The following is an 18103-nucleotide window of genomic DNA, read 5'->3' on the forward strand; positions in this document are numbered from 1 at the left end:
AAAGTCCATGTGTCTGAAGGACGGCAAGCAAAAGCAGCAGAGAGGTGGCCAGAGAGGTGGGTAGGGGCCAGGGGACTCAGAGCCTTGGGAGAAATGGGAAGGAGTTTGGATTTTCTATTAAGTGCTATGAGAAACCATTGAAGGATTTTAAGGGAGGAAAGACAGGTGACTCTTTGGCTGCTCTGGGCACACTGGAATAGAGACAGACAGACGGGTAGAAATGGGGAGGCTGTGTTAAGAGGCAATCACGATGTTCCAGGTAGGAGAGGATGGTGGCTCAGTGGTTGCGGCAGTAGAGTGGACAGATTCAAGTCGTACTATGGAAACAGCACTGACAGTAACATGGTGATGGATTAGATATGGAGGGTAGTGAGAGAAAAGGAGGAATGTGATTTGAGAGAGTGGGTAAATGGTAAAGCCACTTATGGAGAACGGGGCAAATGGAGGAGAGTTTGAGGAATATGTGTTAGTTCTGGACTTACGAAGCTCAAGTTACTAGTGAGATACCCAAATGGCAGCGTCAAGCAGGAGTTGGAGGAGCTAGGGAAGGTCTGGCTGAAGGTATCAACATGCGGGTCATCAGCTTACTGGCAATCATCAAAGCCTAGGGATATCCGAGAGCACCCAGGGAGCAAGGGCAATGAAATAAGAGGGTCCAGAGAATGCCAACGGTTAAGCAGAAGAAGGGAGGAACGAGCCATAGAGGTGGGAAGAGATTGCTGAGACAAGACAAGCGCCTGGATGAGGAAGTGAATGGTCCTCTCTTGAGAAGCCTCCTGTGACCTTTCAAGTCAGGAGGACCTATCTTGGTACAGCACCATGTACTCCCCCCATCAGAGCACTTTCAACAGCCCTGTTTAGTTGCCCTTCTCTACTGAGCAGATATTGGAGGATGTAAAATCAACAGGATTGTCAGGAACCAGCCCCGCTCTAGACAGTGTATTGGTACACGGTACAATGTGGAATGTTTGTTTAATGGACAACTACACTAACATTCACTGAGTGTCACCTATAGGTGGTGCACTCCACTATATACTTTTCCTATTTTAGTTCCTTTTCTCACCAGCCCTGAGGAAGATATATCTCCATTTTACAGACAAGGAAACTGTGGCTCAAGCAAAATGCCCAAGGTCACTCACTGCTAATAAGTGATGGAGCCAGACTGAGGCCACACATCCTCCTTCATATGCTCTGCTGTCTCCATAAACTTCCCATCACATGGACTTTCTATTGCAAGAATGTCCTCTCATATTACTGCCAAAGGGATACAAACCTGTCCCCAGGTAACTGACCCACCAGAGTACTAAGTCAGGAAAATGTCCAGGGAAGTAGTCCTGCTCAAGAATCCCTACTATTTTTTTTTTTTTTTTTGCAGTACGCAGGCCTCTCACTGTTGTGGCCTCTCCCGTTGCAGAGCACAGGCTCTGGATGCGCAGGCCCAGTGGCCATAGCTCACGGTCCCAGCCGCTCCGTGGCATGTGGGATCCTCCCGGACCGGGGCACGAACCCGTGTCCCCTGCATCGGCAGGCGGACTGCCAACCACTGCGCCACCAGGGAAGCCCCAAGAATCCCTACTCTTGTCAGGCACAGTGAATAATCTCCGGACTCCCAAAGTAATGCTTTATCTTAGGACGCTTCTAAATGTAGAAGTGAAACCCTCCCTGAAACTTGAGGTCTAGAGGTGAAAAACTTAGGACTGCTAGGGCCTTACCTCTTTTCAGTTCTAGAACTCAATTTTAGCCACATACCAGAAATTTCTCCCTACATCTAAAGGGCCTAATTTGAACTTCACAACTAATTCTGAATGTGGCAAAGAGCTTCTCCATGTCGTCCATTGTGGACCAAGATATAATCAGGGTGAGACTGTATCTCAGGGGGTCCAAAGAAACCAATATTACATAACTTTGTGAAAAGTTAACAGTAGTACTCTGCTTTCAAGATTGATGTACGGTCTTTTCCCTGACTTCTTAAGATTGCAACTACACAGGTTTCCTAAATGCATACATTAGCACCCAGAGGCTTCTTTTCTTTTTCTATTCAGGAGCAACTGTTAACTATCAACCCTCTGGTCAGAACATGGGCTACGGTGGAAAGAACACTAGCCTCGCTGGCAAAGAACAGGGTCCTAGCCTTGACTATCACTGTCAGTGTAAAGCCGCATAACTCTGGGCAGGTCACCACCTTCTTGGCATCTTTCCTGAGTTGTAAAAGAAGTGTAAAGTGCCAGACTAGGTTTCTTTCAGTTCTCTATATAACTCTACCAGAGAGCACAGAAAGGGTGGTTGAAGGTATGTAGGATGCCACTGGCCGGCTGGGAAAAGTGCGGCGGACGAACCCTCCTGGCTGTGGATGACGAAGCCTGTCTGCCCTGCGCTGTTTCCTCTCCTGCCAGAGCCCCCACTCTCAGCCACCGGGGCTCCCCCCAACAACTCCCTCCCCAACCCAAGGTCACCTGGGATCCTCCATCTGAAGCAATACCTAGCAGAGTGTCCTGCATACAGATATCACTAACTTTTGCTGGCTTCATTTGAAGCTTTAACAAAGTACCATGATTGTAACACCCCAATCCAACTCCTCAACAAAGAAACATAAACATAATGAAACTATGTTTCTAATAATGCCTAGCACTCATCAACTCAATAACAGATCTCTGGCTTTTTTTTTTTTTGGCCCCACGCATGGCTTGTGGGATCATAGTTCTCCAACCAGGGATTGAACCGGTGCCCCCTGCAGTAGAAGCATGGAGTCCTAACCACTGGACCGCCAGGGAATTCCCTACACATCTCTTTTTTATGAGAACAATTTTAATAAAGCAGACACGTTCCTTTTTCTTACCCTTTATAAGGTACCACTAATGACCCCTCTTAAGTTCTTTTGAGCCAGGTCCCCATTCACAAAGCATAGATATAAACAGAGGGAAGACTTCAACCAACCCACTTCTACTCTTTGGATTAACTTCTCAAGATGCTCAGGACTAAAGCAAATTATTTACTTTGTTTAACGCCATTTTCATCCATCCCACAGATCAAGTTTGACTGCCCTGCTGGCAGAAAACACTTCATAAGAGGGTACATCTTCATGACCACTCTGAAGCAGTATCCCTCGAGTCACTATCATATTGTCTTCTTATTCTCTTCATAGCTATTATCACCGCCAGACACTCTTACTGACTGTCTACAATCCCTCTCCAGAGCAGGCTCCTTCTCTACCTTGCTCACCACTGCATCTACCATGTTTAGAACAGTGCCTACAAAAGCTTGTTAATGAAAATTAGAACACAGAGGACCTTAATCCATGTTTACGGATGCGATGTTCAAACATGGTAACCACCTTCCAATCAGGATGATGTTCAAGTGTTCCAGTGAACTTCCACCCTTTCCCACAGAACAGCTTACATATGCAGACTGCAACAAGGATATTTTCCCCTGTAGCTAATGTTTTCTCTTTCTTCCCCACAATGAAGCATCAGATAACAAGCCACAGATACACCAATAAGTCACTTTATAGTTCTTCTTCCTGCTGGGTCATGCACATTGCGTACAAAGCAAACACAGCTCTAATGCAGAAAGTACTGATTGTGTTTGTTGCCAAGAGAATCTTTCCATCCATACTGCATGTACCATAGGTATTAAGAGAACTTTCAAAGCTACCTAATAATATAAAAAAACTATTCAGTCTAAGTGCAATGTGACCAAATCATGCTCTATAAAAGCCTTGACTTCACTATATTTCAAATGTATGATTTTTATATACAGTATTGCTCCAATATAAATAGGGTTTTATTGTTTTGCTTTATTTTGTTACTCTTACCTCCACAAAAAGAAAATGAAGGCAGCCGAGTCAGAAGCCCCAGACAGATCTAACGAACACTAAGGTGCCTTGAACATAAGCCCCCATGAGGAAGAGAGCTTAAGGCATACTGGGGAAAGGGTTGTCTTTTGTAAATATATCTTTTGAGTCCCATCTGGTCAAACTGAGAGCAGGCACCAGATAATGATTCCTGTGCATTGTAAACCAGTAGTAACACAGACAGGAAAAGAGATAGCCCCTTACATATCGTATCACTCTTTGATCTGATAGAAGTTTTCAGCTCAAGATAGAATGACAGAATTGGGTATGAAAGAGAAGTTTTTAGATTAAATCTCAGGTGCACTGGCAAAATTGGCCAGGTACAGGGAAAGTGAAATTTTAGAAAACTGCCAGGGGTCACTAAACTATATCGCACAGTCACAAAAACCATCCTTTCCAGTATTTTGCCCGAGTCCAGATTTCAGATTCATTATAACTTAAAAAAAAAAGAAGGGGGACACAGCAGGAAATTTGTATTCCAAAGCCAACCTACCACTGGCTGATTTGTGTCTTGAGCTGGCAGTGAGCTATAACAGACCTAGTAAAGACTCTGGAGCCAAGGGGAGGACGGTCACAATCAAACCCTGACTCTCATTAGCTCTATGACCTCTCAGGAAAAGGAGAGGTGATATATCTCTCAGGTCTGCTGGGTGGATTTTGCAAGATAAGTTAAAATACCTCAGACAGAACCTAGCATTCTGAGGTGTTTCTGGTTTTGTTTTTTAAAACGAATGTTAGTAACCTTTCCTCTCTTTCTGAAGAGAAGGTTGAACTCACCAGAAGTCCAAATCTAATTTCTTGGTCTACATTCATTACATTTTATGAAGGTTAAAAAAAAAAAAAAAAGGTTGCAGAATCTAAAACCCACATCTCCTGACATCTTACCACCTTGGCAACCTTATCTCACATACGTAAACAAACAAACTTTTACCTCTGTAAGAGTTTTATAAACTTTTTCCTCACATAAGTTACAACAAAAATGTAAATTAACGTGTGGTAACTGTTCACAATTTAAGTAACTATAAGGTTTTAAAAAGGCCACATAAAACACAAGGTCATAATTCAAATATCAACATAGAATAAATTGTTTAGTTTTGGAAATTCCAAATACTCAATCTTTATAGTCATATAAAAGTGTCTACCTACGTGACAGGCCTGATGTTAACATACAAGAAAAAGTCTACTAAGGTGTCTCCAAAGTCAGCATTATGAGCATACCTCCCAATGCTGTGACCCTTTTTGAAACTGTTTGCACTGAATGAATAAAAAAGAGGTCCAAGAAAGACATATTACACCACATTAGGCACATGTCCTTCAAGCATCCCAGTACTAGAAATTTAAGACTAGCAAGACCAACATCTGAGGCCGGTCCAGAAGGACTAACCAGTCAAACGCAGGGCCTAAGGCCCTCACACACCATAAAATCAGTGAAACTGACTGGGGCTCTTCAGCATCTGAGAGGAAACGTCCAGCTCCCATTAAGGAATAAACTGGGGATGGGGATGCAAATAATTAGCGCACCCTGAGGTGACAGTTAACTCCACTAGCACACCACTTCACAGACAATATTATGGAATTCCACTTTGTCCCTACTCTGAGAATACTAAAGCTGGAAACTTCAGAAGTTAGCCAAACACCAAACATCCCTTGAAAGAACTTTAGATAAGATCCCTCCACAGCACCCTGCAGAGAAAGATCTTGGAACTCCTAGGAGCCAACCAACACACACAGACCCAAACACACATTAGCCACAACTCCAAGGAGTCTGATGTTCTCTGAAAAACCTTTTTCCTGATAACTCTTCTTGCAAAGAGAAAAAATACAAGGCACATTCAGCATAGGCCAGAATATTTCTGAGAAGCACAAACCAACATCTGGGATTTGAAGAAAAACTGCACACCGACCAAGTCTTACACTCTGTTGGAGAAGGAACACGCTGAAAACTAAAAAGTGAGACAGGCTTTTAAAAGCCAGGTAAGGGACAGCCTGCATTTCTCAGGAAGTCGCCTATGACTAAAACAAAAGCACAGATGGGGGTGGGCGGGGGGGTGGGGGGGACTACCTAAAACCCCTGTAATGTTTGACCTGAAGGAGAGTCTTCACTGAATGGATGAAAAAACTGGAGCCTTGGGGAGGTAGGTAACTTGGCCAAGGTTAGTTTATTTGGTAGTAAAGCTGGAAGTAGATTCCTGGACCTCCAAGTCGAACTTCAGTGCAGTTTCCCACTTCACCAAGCTGCCACCCCATTTAAGACGTTTTATAAAACTCCTCACTGAGGCAGTTAACATAAGGGTCCAATTATCATTCAAAGATCTGTCTGTTAGATAATAGCTCGAAAATTCCATCCATTTTACAGCATTTATCAGAGTCATCTAATCTTCGAGGGGGAAAAAAAGCAAAGAGGAAAGGGGGGAAAAAAATCCCAATTTCTATCTGTCCCCTAAGGGCAAACTAAAGGGTTGCAGACAGTGCTAGTATCCACAACCACAAAAACAGGCAATAATCCCCACCCACGGGCCCAGGAAGTTGGCCCCTCCTCTGCACCGCCCGCCCCCCGCAACTCAGTAAATTCCACTCCCATCCAGGCGCACGAGAGATGTTCCACCTCCCGCCGCTGACAGAGAGGGCTGGGCCGCACTGGCCACTCTCCTTCCACCACCACTTTCCCCCACCCCAAAAAAGACCAGAAGCCTAGAGCACCACCGGGCCCCCAAAAGAGCGTTTGCTCGCACACGGGGACCACCGGATCAAACACCCCGCCCTGCTCACCGCGGCGGGGGAGGGGGAGAAAACCCCACGCAGGAAGTGTGTCCCGCGCTCCACTCCCCGCCCCCAGGGCCGGGACCTTGCGCCCTGCCAGCCGGTACCTGCCCTCCGCCCCCAACAGGCGAGAAGCAGCCGCGTCCACATGGCTTCAGGTGTTCACATGGCAATAAACGGGCCCCCGGCCCTCCCGTGGCAGGGGCGCGCTCCGGCGCCCCAGCTCCGCTCCCGCCCGCTAGCCCGCCCGGCCCCTCCCCAAGCCCGGCCCTCAGCGCGCCCGCCTCGCGCCCTGCGAAGCGGCGAGAGCCGCGGGATACCCGGGGCTGCCAGGGACCCCGGGGCGGGCAGCGCTGACCCCGCCGATCCCCGGGCACCGCCCGCTCACATCCGCCGCCTTTGCACCCGAGGTCGCGTCGAGCAGGTACCTTCCCCCGGCACCCTCAGGCCAGGACCGGTGCCTAAGCCCGGCCAGACTCCCAGGCCGGCCCGAGACCCCTCAGCGCCCTGATGCCAGGCCGGACCCTTTCCCCTCAACGCCCCGAGGCCAGGGCAGGCCGCTCCTCTCTGCACTCCCGGGTCGGGCCGGGCAGGGACAGTCGCCTCAGCAACCCGAGTCCCGGCCTCGGAGTCCTGGGGCTCAGCACTCCCAGGTCGGGCCGGGCAAAGACCTCTGCCCCCAGCCCCAGAGGCCAGACACCCGGCCTGGCCCTAGCTCCTCAACCCTGACCTCTGCCCGTCCCCCTCAGGCCCGGGCAGCGGTTACCTGTGGGAGCCCCCCGCCCGGTCCCTCGGCCTCGGCCGGGGGCGGGAGGGGAGGGAGCGGCGGCGGACGGCGCTGCGCGGGGTGGGGGTGGGGGAGCCTCCGCCGCCTCCAGCTCGAGCGCCGGGGCCGGCGGCGGGGCGGGCCGGGGCCGCGGCCCCTGGAGGCTCGCTCCGGCCCGCGCGCTCGCTCCCTGGTCAGGCGCGCCTCAGGGCGGGCTCTCCTGGCGGAGGCCGCGGCCGCCTCGCAGGGGCCGAAAGCGGCTCGGCTCGGGGTTTTTTCTCTCCATTCTCCCAACACACAGGAAATAACAGAGCGTCAGGTGACGGTTCGCGGCCAATCGAGAAGCTCCGGGCCGCGGCGCGCGGGCGGGCGGGAGGGCGCGCGGCGGGGGCGGGGCGGCAGGGGGCGGGGCCGGCGGGCGCGCGCGTGCCCACCCGCGTGCGGCGGCGCCGAGGCCTGTGCACGCCGGGCCGCAGGAGACATCCGCCCCGCGGCCGGGGTCGCGCGGGTGTCCCCTCGGCGGCCGGGGGGGATGTCGCGCGCGTCTCGCCGCTCGATCAGTGCCATCTTGGCCCGCAGCTCCCGGCCGTCCTGGGAGTGGCCGCGAGCCAACTTTCTGGGGAGTTGGTGGCCCGGAATCTCTCCTTGGGATTTCTACAGTTCCCTGGAGCCGCCAAAGCCAGAATCGCATCTCTGTCAGCCTTGGGGAGCCCGCGGGCGAGGGCCCACTCTCCTCCCCGTAACCCGCTTAATGGTGCCGGCTCCTGCCCGCCTAACGCCCACCCGGCCCTCAGGCCTAGTGCCCTCAACGCCTCCGCCCCTTGGCGCCCCGTGTCCTTGGATGAATGACTTGGGCCCTCTTGGGACTCAGTTTCCTCCGCAATACAAGCGAGGAGTGGGGAGGCCCACCAACCTCACGTGTAAAATAGACGCTCACCAAACGCCAGCCGCCTTCGCCTGAGGCGGCATTAAAAAGCTGCCATGCCTGGCTGACTGGACCCAGGGTCCAGAATTAATTTGGAGATAAGGTGGAGGATTTGCGGTGCCAAGGCCTCGGGCCGTTCCCAGCCTTCTTTTGCAAATCTCATGTATGTTTTATGGAGCAAAGGAATGGTTGACTTTTTTTTTCTTTTTTTTTTTTTTTTTAAAGAAAATCTCGGTTGTAAAACAACCAGAGATGTTTGTGCGGCCTGACCCACTGCTATCAAAAGTGAGAAGACCAGTGAGGCTAGGTTGTACTTGGAGTGTCTGTGATCCTCCCTCTGGCTCACCCAGAGCCCTGGCCAAATTCTCTCCCCACTCCGGGCCTCAGTTTACCGTTGGTACAATGGGAAGGAGAAGAGTGTGGACTGGATGTCCCTGACGTTGACTAAAATTGCTGATTCTAAATTAGACCCCATCTGCCCTAGATGTTAAGGGAGTATGTGGTTTCCTTTCCTGAAGCAACCCAACTTGAAAGTAAATTGGAATTGGAAGAAGAGGGTAGCAGGTGGCGGCTGATAGGAACCAGGTGTGGCCTGGGGGCCCAGTTTCAGTATATCTGAGGTCCATAGCTCCCCAGGGCCTGGCTCTACCCTTTCACCTCTCACCCCACCTAGACAGAGACATTAACGCTTTGCCTTGCCTTGGGCCATGCAAAGAGGGTCCTGGCTGTGGTAGCACCTGCCCCCAGCAAAGGGATCTAAGGTAAGGCCTGAGTTGGTTCTGGCACCCCAGGAGGATGTGGCGGGGGAAGGCAGTGGTTTCTCCTGGCTTCTGTCCAATCACACAAAGTGGGGGCCGGCTCCAATGTGGGTCAGGGCTATTCCTGGAGACTTGATTCCCCAGCACCTCCTGCATGCCAGGCAGGGTGCCGGTCTCTTCTGGTCTCTTCCGGGGCAGAGCTGAACAGGCCGCCAAGCCCTGCCCTCTGGCTGTTCCCATTGTTCTATGAGTTTCATTTTCAAATTCTTTGGCACCAAGACCCAAAAGGCCAGTGCTGGCTTCTGCTTGAGTCAGAGCTACAGAGGGAAAGAGGGAACTCTCAGCACAGACCCATGTTTTCTGGACAAACACAGAAAGATGCATGAGAGCTTCCACTTGGTGTTGGGAGCACCCTCAATTTCTTGAGAGACTTCAGGAAGAAAAGGGAAGCCCATTTCCTTAGAGTCTCCTGCCCCATCGTTCTTCCCTTCCTTTCCCTTCTTCCTCAGCTTATTCGGGTCTCAGACTAGGGGACCAGAACCTCAAATGGATGGTGACAAGCCATGCAAAGCCTCATGCAGAAGGGAAGGAATGCAGACAGATAACTGAAGTCCAGGCTCTTGTTTGTTCCTGCCTCCTGTCCTGAGACTGACCCTACCGCCCCCTCCCCACCCCTTTGGACCCTGCCGGAACAATGGCTAGTTAACCTCCACCTGGAAACCTCCCCAGTCCTAGGGCCAGGCCAGCCTGGACCTCTTCAGCCCTAACAGCCACTTTCCCTTTCAGTACCATTTGGAAAAAGAACATGTGTGGGCATTATGACCAACAAATAGATTTGAGTTACGCTTGGGCTGTGTGGCCCTGGACTAGTCACTTCACCTCTCTGAAACTTGGTTTCCTCAGCTGTAAAATGGGGATAATATGACCTCACTCATAAGGTATTTTGGGAATCTAAAGAGAAATGTATAAAAAAGTCAGTACAGTACCAGGCACACATTAGCAATAGCTACAGTTCTATGATGTGGACATACAAACAGACTGAGGTTCAGAGAGGTTAAGTCACTGCTCAAGATCCCATAATGGCCAGAGCACAATAGCTGGGAGCTCCCTCCTCTTTGATCACATTAGTGTCTTCTATTGTTCTCTCACTGTCTCATCTGTGAGAATCCTGTTTTTCTTTTTTTTTTTTTGAATTTTACAATTTTATTTTTTAATACAGCAGGTTCTTTTAGTTATCCATTTTATACATATTAGTGTATATATGTCAATCCCGAGAGAATCCTGTTTTTCCTACCACAGTTTAAGGAAAGGACAGTAGATTAGTTGGGGGTTTTTTTGTTTTTGTTTTTCTTCTCTCTCTCTCTTCTAGTCCAGTCCACTCAAAAAATACATATTGAATTGAATCAGTGTTTTCAATTCCAGAAGCAAAATTAATCCTTTCCCTCCTCCTCCAGCTCCGAGATGGCTTTTGGAAACCCTGTGTCACTCCCTTTATTACAAACTCCTCTGCCCTCCTCCAGGCGCCTGGGCCACTCCGGGATTACAAATGGAGCCTTCTGCCTCTAGGTCACTGATTCCGCTACCATCTGTCAGCATGGATTGATTGAGGAGACTGGCCCTGCTCGGCAGATCAGTGACTTGTGCGAAGTGAGCTGGGCTGTCGGTGCCTTCAGCGGCAGGCGGATGTCCTTCCTCTCACTCGCTGGCTCTCTTGAGCACAAGTACCGCCCTCACCTTTATCCTTCAGTGGCCCCAGCTCTCCTTCCTCGTAGGAGGGGCCTCCTGCTAACTCTAGCACGCCAGGAGGGAGGCCTCCTGAACTCGTGCTCACAATCCTCCAGGAGACAACTTACCAGAAAAAGCCTCTGCTTAACAGAGTGGGGAACCCCCCAAAGCGTCCGGCAGAGCCTGTCCCAAGCCAGGCACTTTTCCCACGCAAAGCACAAACCTAAGGGTGGCCTTCATTCCACACAGAGCACCTGCTGTGTGCTGGGCTGTAAACCCTGATGGAGGGAACACAGGGCCTCAGAATAAGTCTTTCTGGGGCAAGGGCAGGGCAGGCTCTAAGGCTAAGGGGGTGCGGAAGCCTCCAAATAGAGAGTCCGGGAATACCAAGCCTTAGCCACGTGGGGACAGCCACTGCAGGTCCCAGGAGGGCTGTGTGCAGCGCAGGGCTAGGGGAACGAGAGATGAGGCTGCAGAGGTGGGCAGGGGTGGGGTCCTACAGGGCCTTGTATCTGTGACCCACTTGGCATGAACTGGTTCCACAGGGTCTCACAGTGACCTCTGCTCAGGAGATCTGCCCCTCAACCCTGCCTTCCACCTCATTCCTCCAGGCCCCAAGTCGTGGCTCCCTCCTCCTTAGCCCTCACTGGTCACACTGGGCTGCCTGTGCCTGTGTCTGCCTCTCCCACAGGACCGTGAGTATTCACAGGGCAGACACCCCTGCTTCCCTCGGGTCTCTGGCATCCTCTGCAGGGTAAGGCACCATAACCATAAACATAACATGAATAATGACTATACAGCCCAGAGGAATCCAAGCTTACTGGGAACAGGCACTGTGTGTCTGTAGCGACATCATGAGGTTGGTACTGTTCTCATCCCCACTTTACAAACGGGACGACTAAGGGGCAGAGAGTTGAACAACTTGTCCCAAGTCACACAGCATAGAAGAGGCCAAGCTGGGATTTGAACCCAGGTCTTTAGAGGTTGCACTCTTAACCACCAAGTTTCCCAGCACTGGGTAAACACTGGAAAGATGGATGGACACAGACAGTTGGTGGGTCCCAAAGTTTGCAGGTGGATAGGGAAACAGACTTGAGGGGACAGCAGGGTCGGCACCAGTCTCTCCCCACAGGTAACATGGTGAAGCCCTGGAGACTGGGCAGTTTGCAGGCGTTGGACCTGCAGACCCCATGCCTGGAAGACCCAGGCCTAACCGACAGCAGCAGGACGCATCAGCACACTCGGGACACTGGAGGAGTTGCAGCTGAGCAACGGGAGGCCCCTGCTGCCTGGCCTCACAGAAGCTCACCCTTCGGCCCACTCAACACTCCTGCCACTAGTGCCTCAAGTCTCCCTGGGAAGTCCCTGGCATGGTGGCCCAGCACAGGTCACGGAGCTGGGAGTGTAGCCTGGCCTCACTGATCTGTGTCCTTTAGCAAATCATCCAATGGCTCTGAGTCTCAATTTCTTCATCTGGAAATTGGAATGCGTGGGAGGAGGGGCCGAGTGGTCTGCCTGCCTCCAGGAAGTCAGGTCCCTTACCTGGCTGACCCCATCCACTGCTCCCAACAACAGTGGGAGGCAGGGATTGTCATCTTCATTGTGCAGAGCAGGAAATGGACACACAGAGAGGTTAAGAGACTTGCCGGAGGTCACACAGCGAGCAAGCAGCAGAGCTGGTTTGAACTCAGGCTTCTGGCCCCCGAGCCCCCACTGAGTCACTTTCAGCACTGCAGAGTGTTCAAGTGAAGATGGAACGATCTAACAATAGCAGTGACAAAGCCATGTCTAAGCACTTCACCTGCTCTAACTTGCTTAGTCCTTATAACAGCTCTCCGAGGTGGGTCCTATTATTACCTCATTCTGCAGATGAGGAAACTGAGTCACCGAACAGCTAGGCAGAGTTGGAATCTGCAACCAGGCAGGTCAGGCTGCAGAGCCCCTGCATCGCTTTATCACAAGAGAACAATAGGGAGGCTCCTTTCCATTGGGATTATTTCTGCTTGAAAGCTCAAGACTTTTAGCCCCATCACTGTTGGGCTCCACGGGAAGGCAGTGCTGCATGCTGAGGCATGCTGGGAAAAGACTTTGTTCCGTCCTGCTTTGTTGACATGCTCTTCATTTTAAGCCTGAAACCCCAGCTTCCTGTGAAGAATTCAAACCGTGGAGAAAAATGTGGCCATAATACAGCCACTACTTCCTGCGCCTCCAGTGTTCCCTGAGCTTGGGGCTCCGTGTGTGTCCTCACACTTAACCTTCACAACACCCAAGTAGCCCCCACTTCACAGCTAAAGAAACTGAAGCCCAGAATTGCTAACAAGATGCCCAGAGGCACACAGCTGCTAAGTGGTAGATCTGAGACTCGTCCCCAGGTCCTTCTTGAGAATTCTGGCTCTTCTGACCACAACAGCTGCACCCCCGTGGGATGCGCGGAGGTGGGTCTTGTTTGCTGGGCTTTGAGGGAAATGCTGCTGCTCATCGTCTGCCACAGGCTGGCGCCTCAGTGTCACAATTCCTGGGCCGCAGGGAAAGCACCAGGACACAGGTGTGACAAGTGTGGACATCAATGTCCCCTCCACTCCATCTCTCCCTCCAGGGATTCAAGAATGGCTCCCCTGCCACCAAGGTGATTGTCTTCTGGAAGCAGTCATGCCCTGTGAGGTTCCTCATCACTGCCCTGCATCTCCCCGGGAGCTCACAGGATAACTCCAAGGCCCATGTGTGATTCCGGGGAAACAGAAAGCAGCAGAGTCAATGGATTCTCCAACTCCCAACTGGTCTTGTTGATTGCAGCCTCTTCTCCCGGCCCACCCATCCCTGCAGCAAACTCATTACAGTTTCCAGAAGCCAGCTTTGACCCTACGACCCCTGGCTCAGAGGTTGTTGGTGGGCCCCAAGGAGCTTCAGAATTCAAGTTAATTCTCATCCACCTGGAACACAAAGCCCTCGCCTGGCCCCAGCCACCTCTCCAAGCTTCTCTCACACGTCCCTTTCTGCTTCTTTGCCAAACCAAATGGGCTGTGTCCCTATCATGTGCCTGTCTGCTACCCAAAGCAGGAAGCCCTTCTCTCTTCCCTACAGCGTGAAATTACACCCTCTTTCAAGTCTTACTCAAATGCCACCGCCTCCACGAAGCCTTACCTTAATACTCATCATAAATTCACTCCACAAACATTGATTGAGCCCCTACCATATGCCAGGCATTGAGCCCAAGGGTCCCTGTTACCATGGAGCTTACAGTGCCATAGAACCATTAGAGCAAACAAATGATCACATAAATAATCATTTGGTAACAGCCATGAAACACATTAGTAAGCAAGTGGGCAGGTGCCCAGAGGGTGTATAATGGGACCCTGGGTCTTGGGGATCCAGGACATTTGAGCTGAGACCTGAAGGACAGATAGGAAGTTGCCACGTGATGAGGTTGGAAGAGAGCTCCAGGCAGTGGGCACAGCACAGGCAACAGCCCTAAGGCAGGAGGGAGCGAGTAGATTTCCAGGAATGGAAAGGAGGCCAGTGCGATTTCAATGAAATGAGTAAGCTGGAGACGCAGTTGGAGTGAGACAGTGCAGACCACGGAAGGCTTGGGGACTTTATCCCAAAGGCAAAAGGGGGAACCACTGAAGGATTCTGAGCAGAGAAAATAGTCAATATTCATTTATAAATGATCCTGGCCCGTGGCTGTCTCCTGAAAAGCCTAGGCTTTGCGTCCAGCCACCCCTGAACCTTGGCTGTCTGGTTGTTTGGGGATGAAGTTTTCAAACCCCTCCTCCTGGACTGAGCTCTCGAGGGCAGGGCTGACCTCCGGTTCTCCCGCGTCATCCTCAGCACGTGGAGCTGCTCCAGAAACATTTGTGGAACGAACTAACAGATAAGACAAGACACTTACCAGCATTTCCCCCGGAAGAGGCCAGGCTGCCTGGGGGGCCTTCCACGTTCTCTGGAAATCACAAAATTCAAGGGTTTTAGTGAGGTCACGACTCAGGGAGCCCTTGATAGTAGAGCCGGCATCCCATGGATGCCCGCGCCCAGGGCCAGCATGACACCGCACAGGCATCTGCCCGTGACCGTGTCCTGAATGACCAGAAACAGAACCAAAAAATCCCAACAGCTGTTAAGGTGCTTTCGAGTTTATAAAGCACATTTCACAAGCAGCCTCACACAGGGTCAACCCTCTCGGGTGGATACAGTTGCTGCCCTGTTTTACAGATGAGGAAACTGAGGCCCAGACCAGGGAGGGTCTCTGGCAAGTCATCTCAAAGCCAAGACTAGAACCTGACAACAGTTCAGGCTACTTATGGCTCCCATGGGGTTAAGAGAGCTTTCCGGAAATTTCTTTTCAAAATGTTTTAAAGTGACATATTTCATCAGGATGTCTGTCAGCCAGCAGTGGGAGCCAACACACCAATTCTCACAGGCCGTTCCCCCTGCATGTCAAATCTGCACACTCAGCCCCAGGCCCTGAGGCTGGTGGCTTAGCCCAGGGCACGGGAGGGGCCTGAGTGATGAATCCTTGGCTCCCTGGGCTTGGTGCTGGCACAAAGCAGGTGCTCAGGAGACTCTGAGTGTTCTCCAGGGGAACCTGAGCTGATTTGAGGGATAACAATAGAGAACACTCCTACGGCTCTCACATGTGCCAGGAACCATGCTAAGTGAGTTACCCGCATTAACTCAGGTCATCCTCACAACAAGGCTATGAGGTGAGTACGCCAATGATCCCTATTTATATGTGTGGAAACTGAGGCTCAGAGCAATAGCTAATTAGCCTGGGATCACAGAGCCAGTGAGTGGCAGAGCTGGGATTTGAAGGCTTTAAGCAACCCCATGCCCTGGCTGAGTGAAGGTGGGCAGAAACCTGTGCATTCTCAAGGACCGCGACCATGTGGGGTGCCCCTCCTGCGCACACTTGATGACCGCTATTCCCATTCCCCATATATCCTGTGTGGGCGAGCAGTGACAAGCTGGCATGGTAACTACCCCATCTCCCCAGCCTCCCCTGCCCTCACCCCGTGGTCTCTGGGCTCCCTTTACCTATCCTGCCACCTATGGGCTCCCGCCCCAGCTCCTTTTTGGTAGTAGGTGGGGTGTACAAAAGAAAGGGAGGGGGCTTCCCTGGTGGCGCAGTGGTTGAGAGTCCGCCTGCCGATGCAGGGGACGCGGGTTCATGCCCCAGTCCGGGAAGATACCACATGCCACGGAGCGGCTGGGCCCGTGAGCCATGGCCGCTGAGCCTGTGAGTCCAGAGCCTGTGCTCCGCAACGGGAAAGGCCGCAAAAAAAAAAAAAAAAAGGAGGGCAGAGGGCGATGCTACCTCGAGAAGGCTCTGTAAGCTCTGGAGCCTCAGCCTTTTCACATGCAGAATGGGGACATTAACATCGCCCGCCACGGAGGGCTGCATCCACCCAAGTGCTTAATCCATGACCTCACACCTAAGTGCTGGTTCCAATTATTCTGGCCTCAGATACCCCTTGAGGGGGAATCACTCGTCCTGTGAGCAGGCAGGCTCAGGGAAATACGGTGCCCACGGTCACCCAGCATCGATCACCCAGCACAGCACAGTGGAACAAGGAATGAGCGGTCTGTCTGACTCTGAAGCATGAGTGGGGGAGAGAAGGGAGGGTAAATGAAACGTTTGGGTCTTCCACGCAACTCAGCGCCACACTGCCAGGCGTGGGCTGGATTTGGCCACCGAGTCCTGTACCCGCCCACACCCAAGGCTCTCCCCAGATGGTGCACATCGAGTGGTGTTGGGGGAGTCCTGTGCCCTCCTGGGAGCCACTATCTTGCTGGACCCTCTCGGCCCCCTTCCCCAGCCCAGGTGAGGTGTGCTGGTGGGGACAGGAGGAACAGTGGGAAGGCCAGACATCGAAGTTGTTCAACTGCGGGCTGACTGCAGAATAAAAGGGAAGAAAGCATCCTTTCCGGAAAAATCAATGGACAGATGTGACCGCCCAAGTCACAACCTACACGGAAGCCATCCAAGAAAATCAAAGAGACGAGAGAATTGCCACCCCTTACAGCAGCTGAGAGAGGTGAGCGAGCCCAATCCCCCATCAAACAGATAGGAAAACTGAGGCCCAGGGTGGGGCCGTGACTGGTCCAGGGCCCCACGGTACGTCTGAGGCTCTGCCACGTGTGAGGGGTGTCCAGTCCCAGGTGGCCCATTTGCAGTGGTGGGCGGGCCCTTGTGGTCCTCATGCCTCACAGCCCAGCCGTCGTCCAATTCCCTCTGTCTTGCCCACATTACCAAGGGTGTCCGTTTAGCCTCGCGCAGAAAACACCAAATATCTGAGGCTCTTCCCTGCATGCTTTTGGCTTCTGGGGTGCCCTACCCCCCACCCCCCACCCTCACACGTTAGGCAGAGTGAGGGGAGACTGTACTCAATAAGCTACTACATAGTTGTGCAATTAGAACAGAGCCTGCCTGACTCGCAGTAAGTGCTCATAAATGTCAGGGTTTTTTTTTGGCCGCGCCAGGCGTCTTGTGGGATCTTCATTCCTCAACCAGGGATCGAACCCGGGGCCCTCGGCAGTGAAAGCACAGACTCCTAGCCACTGGACCGCCAGGGAGTTCCCAATGTTAGCTATTATTACTAGGCATGATTATCCTGGCCCACAGACACTAGATGCTAGAGCCTTCACTCTCCTGCACTGACTTCTTTGAGCTAACAGTTGTTGAGTGCTCTCCGGGAGCCAGGCTCTGGGCCGACTGCTTTGTGAGAGTTATCTCGCCTCATCTTCACCACAGCCCTGTGACTTAGGTACCATTAGTACCCCAGGAAACCAAGGCTCAGAGAGGGCAGGTGAGTTGCCTGAGGCAACACAGCTGGTAAATGACACAGCCAGGGTTGAACCCAGGCAGCCTGGCTCCCGCTATGAACTGGGGGGAGTAGCGGCCCTCATCTCTTGCAGGAGCTTCCAGTCACGTCAGGGTCCCAGGCAAGAGAAGCTGCTCCAGGAACCCTCACCCAAGTTGGGGACCAGGCATCTACTCTGATTCCCCAGCAATGTTGGCCCCGTCTCAGAGTGGGGCCTGGGCTGGCCCTGGATGCCAGAAGTCCTGAGACTCCAAATTAAAAGGAGACCCAGGCTGGTTCTTAAATTCCCCGGCTGTTCAGGAATCCCAACAGCACAAGGCCACCCTGAGAGGAGCTAGAACAAGCCAGCTTTGTGTGCAACCTGCCCACTCTCATCAAGTCAGGCCCTCCCTTCTTCCAGAACTGGCTCCCACTGCCGAGAGAAAGTGTTCCCTCTCCCCTTTCCCCTTCCTGGGCTTCAGCCACTCAAGGTGACTGGCCTGTTACACCTGCAGCTCTCTG

General features: G+C 52.1%; 1 protein-coding gene across 5 annotated transcripts in view; it reads right to left on the reverse strand.

Moving 5' to 3' along the window:
- The window catches only part of TCF20 (transcription factor 20), a 189043-nt gene that overhangs the window by 88004 nt on the left and 82936 nt on the right, over positions 1-18103 (reverse strand). For 3 of the 5 annotated variants that reach the window (XM_067698294.1, XM_067698291.1, XM_067698290.1), the window contains one exon: positions 14674-14724. The exons of 1 other annotated variant lie outside the window; for it this stretch is intronic. In XM_067698294.1, coding sequence (XP_067554395.1) covers positions 14674-14724 — 51 coding nt within the window. Of the gene's footprint in view, positions 1-7376; positions 7663-14673; positions 14725-18103 lie in introns of those variants that run through there. One more of the 5 variants, XM_067698293.1, reaches the window with a different exon arrangement.

The sequence above is a fragment of the Pseudorca crassidens genome, chromosome 11, assembly GCF_039906515.1.
Source record: "Pseudorca crassidens isolate mPseCra1 chromosome 11, mPseCra1.hap1, whole genome shotgun sequence".
Taxonomy (NCBI): Eukaryota; Metazoa; Chordata; class Mammalia; order Artiodactyla; family Delphinidae; genus Pseudorca; species Pseudorca crassidens.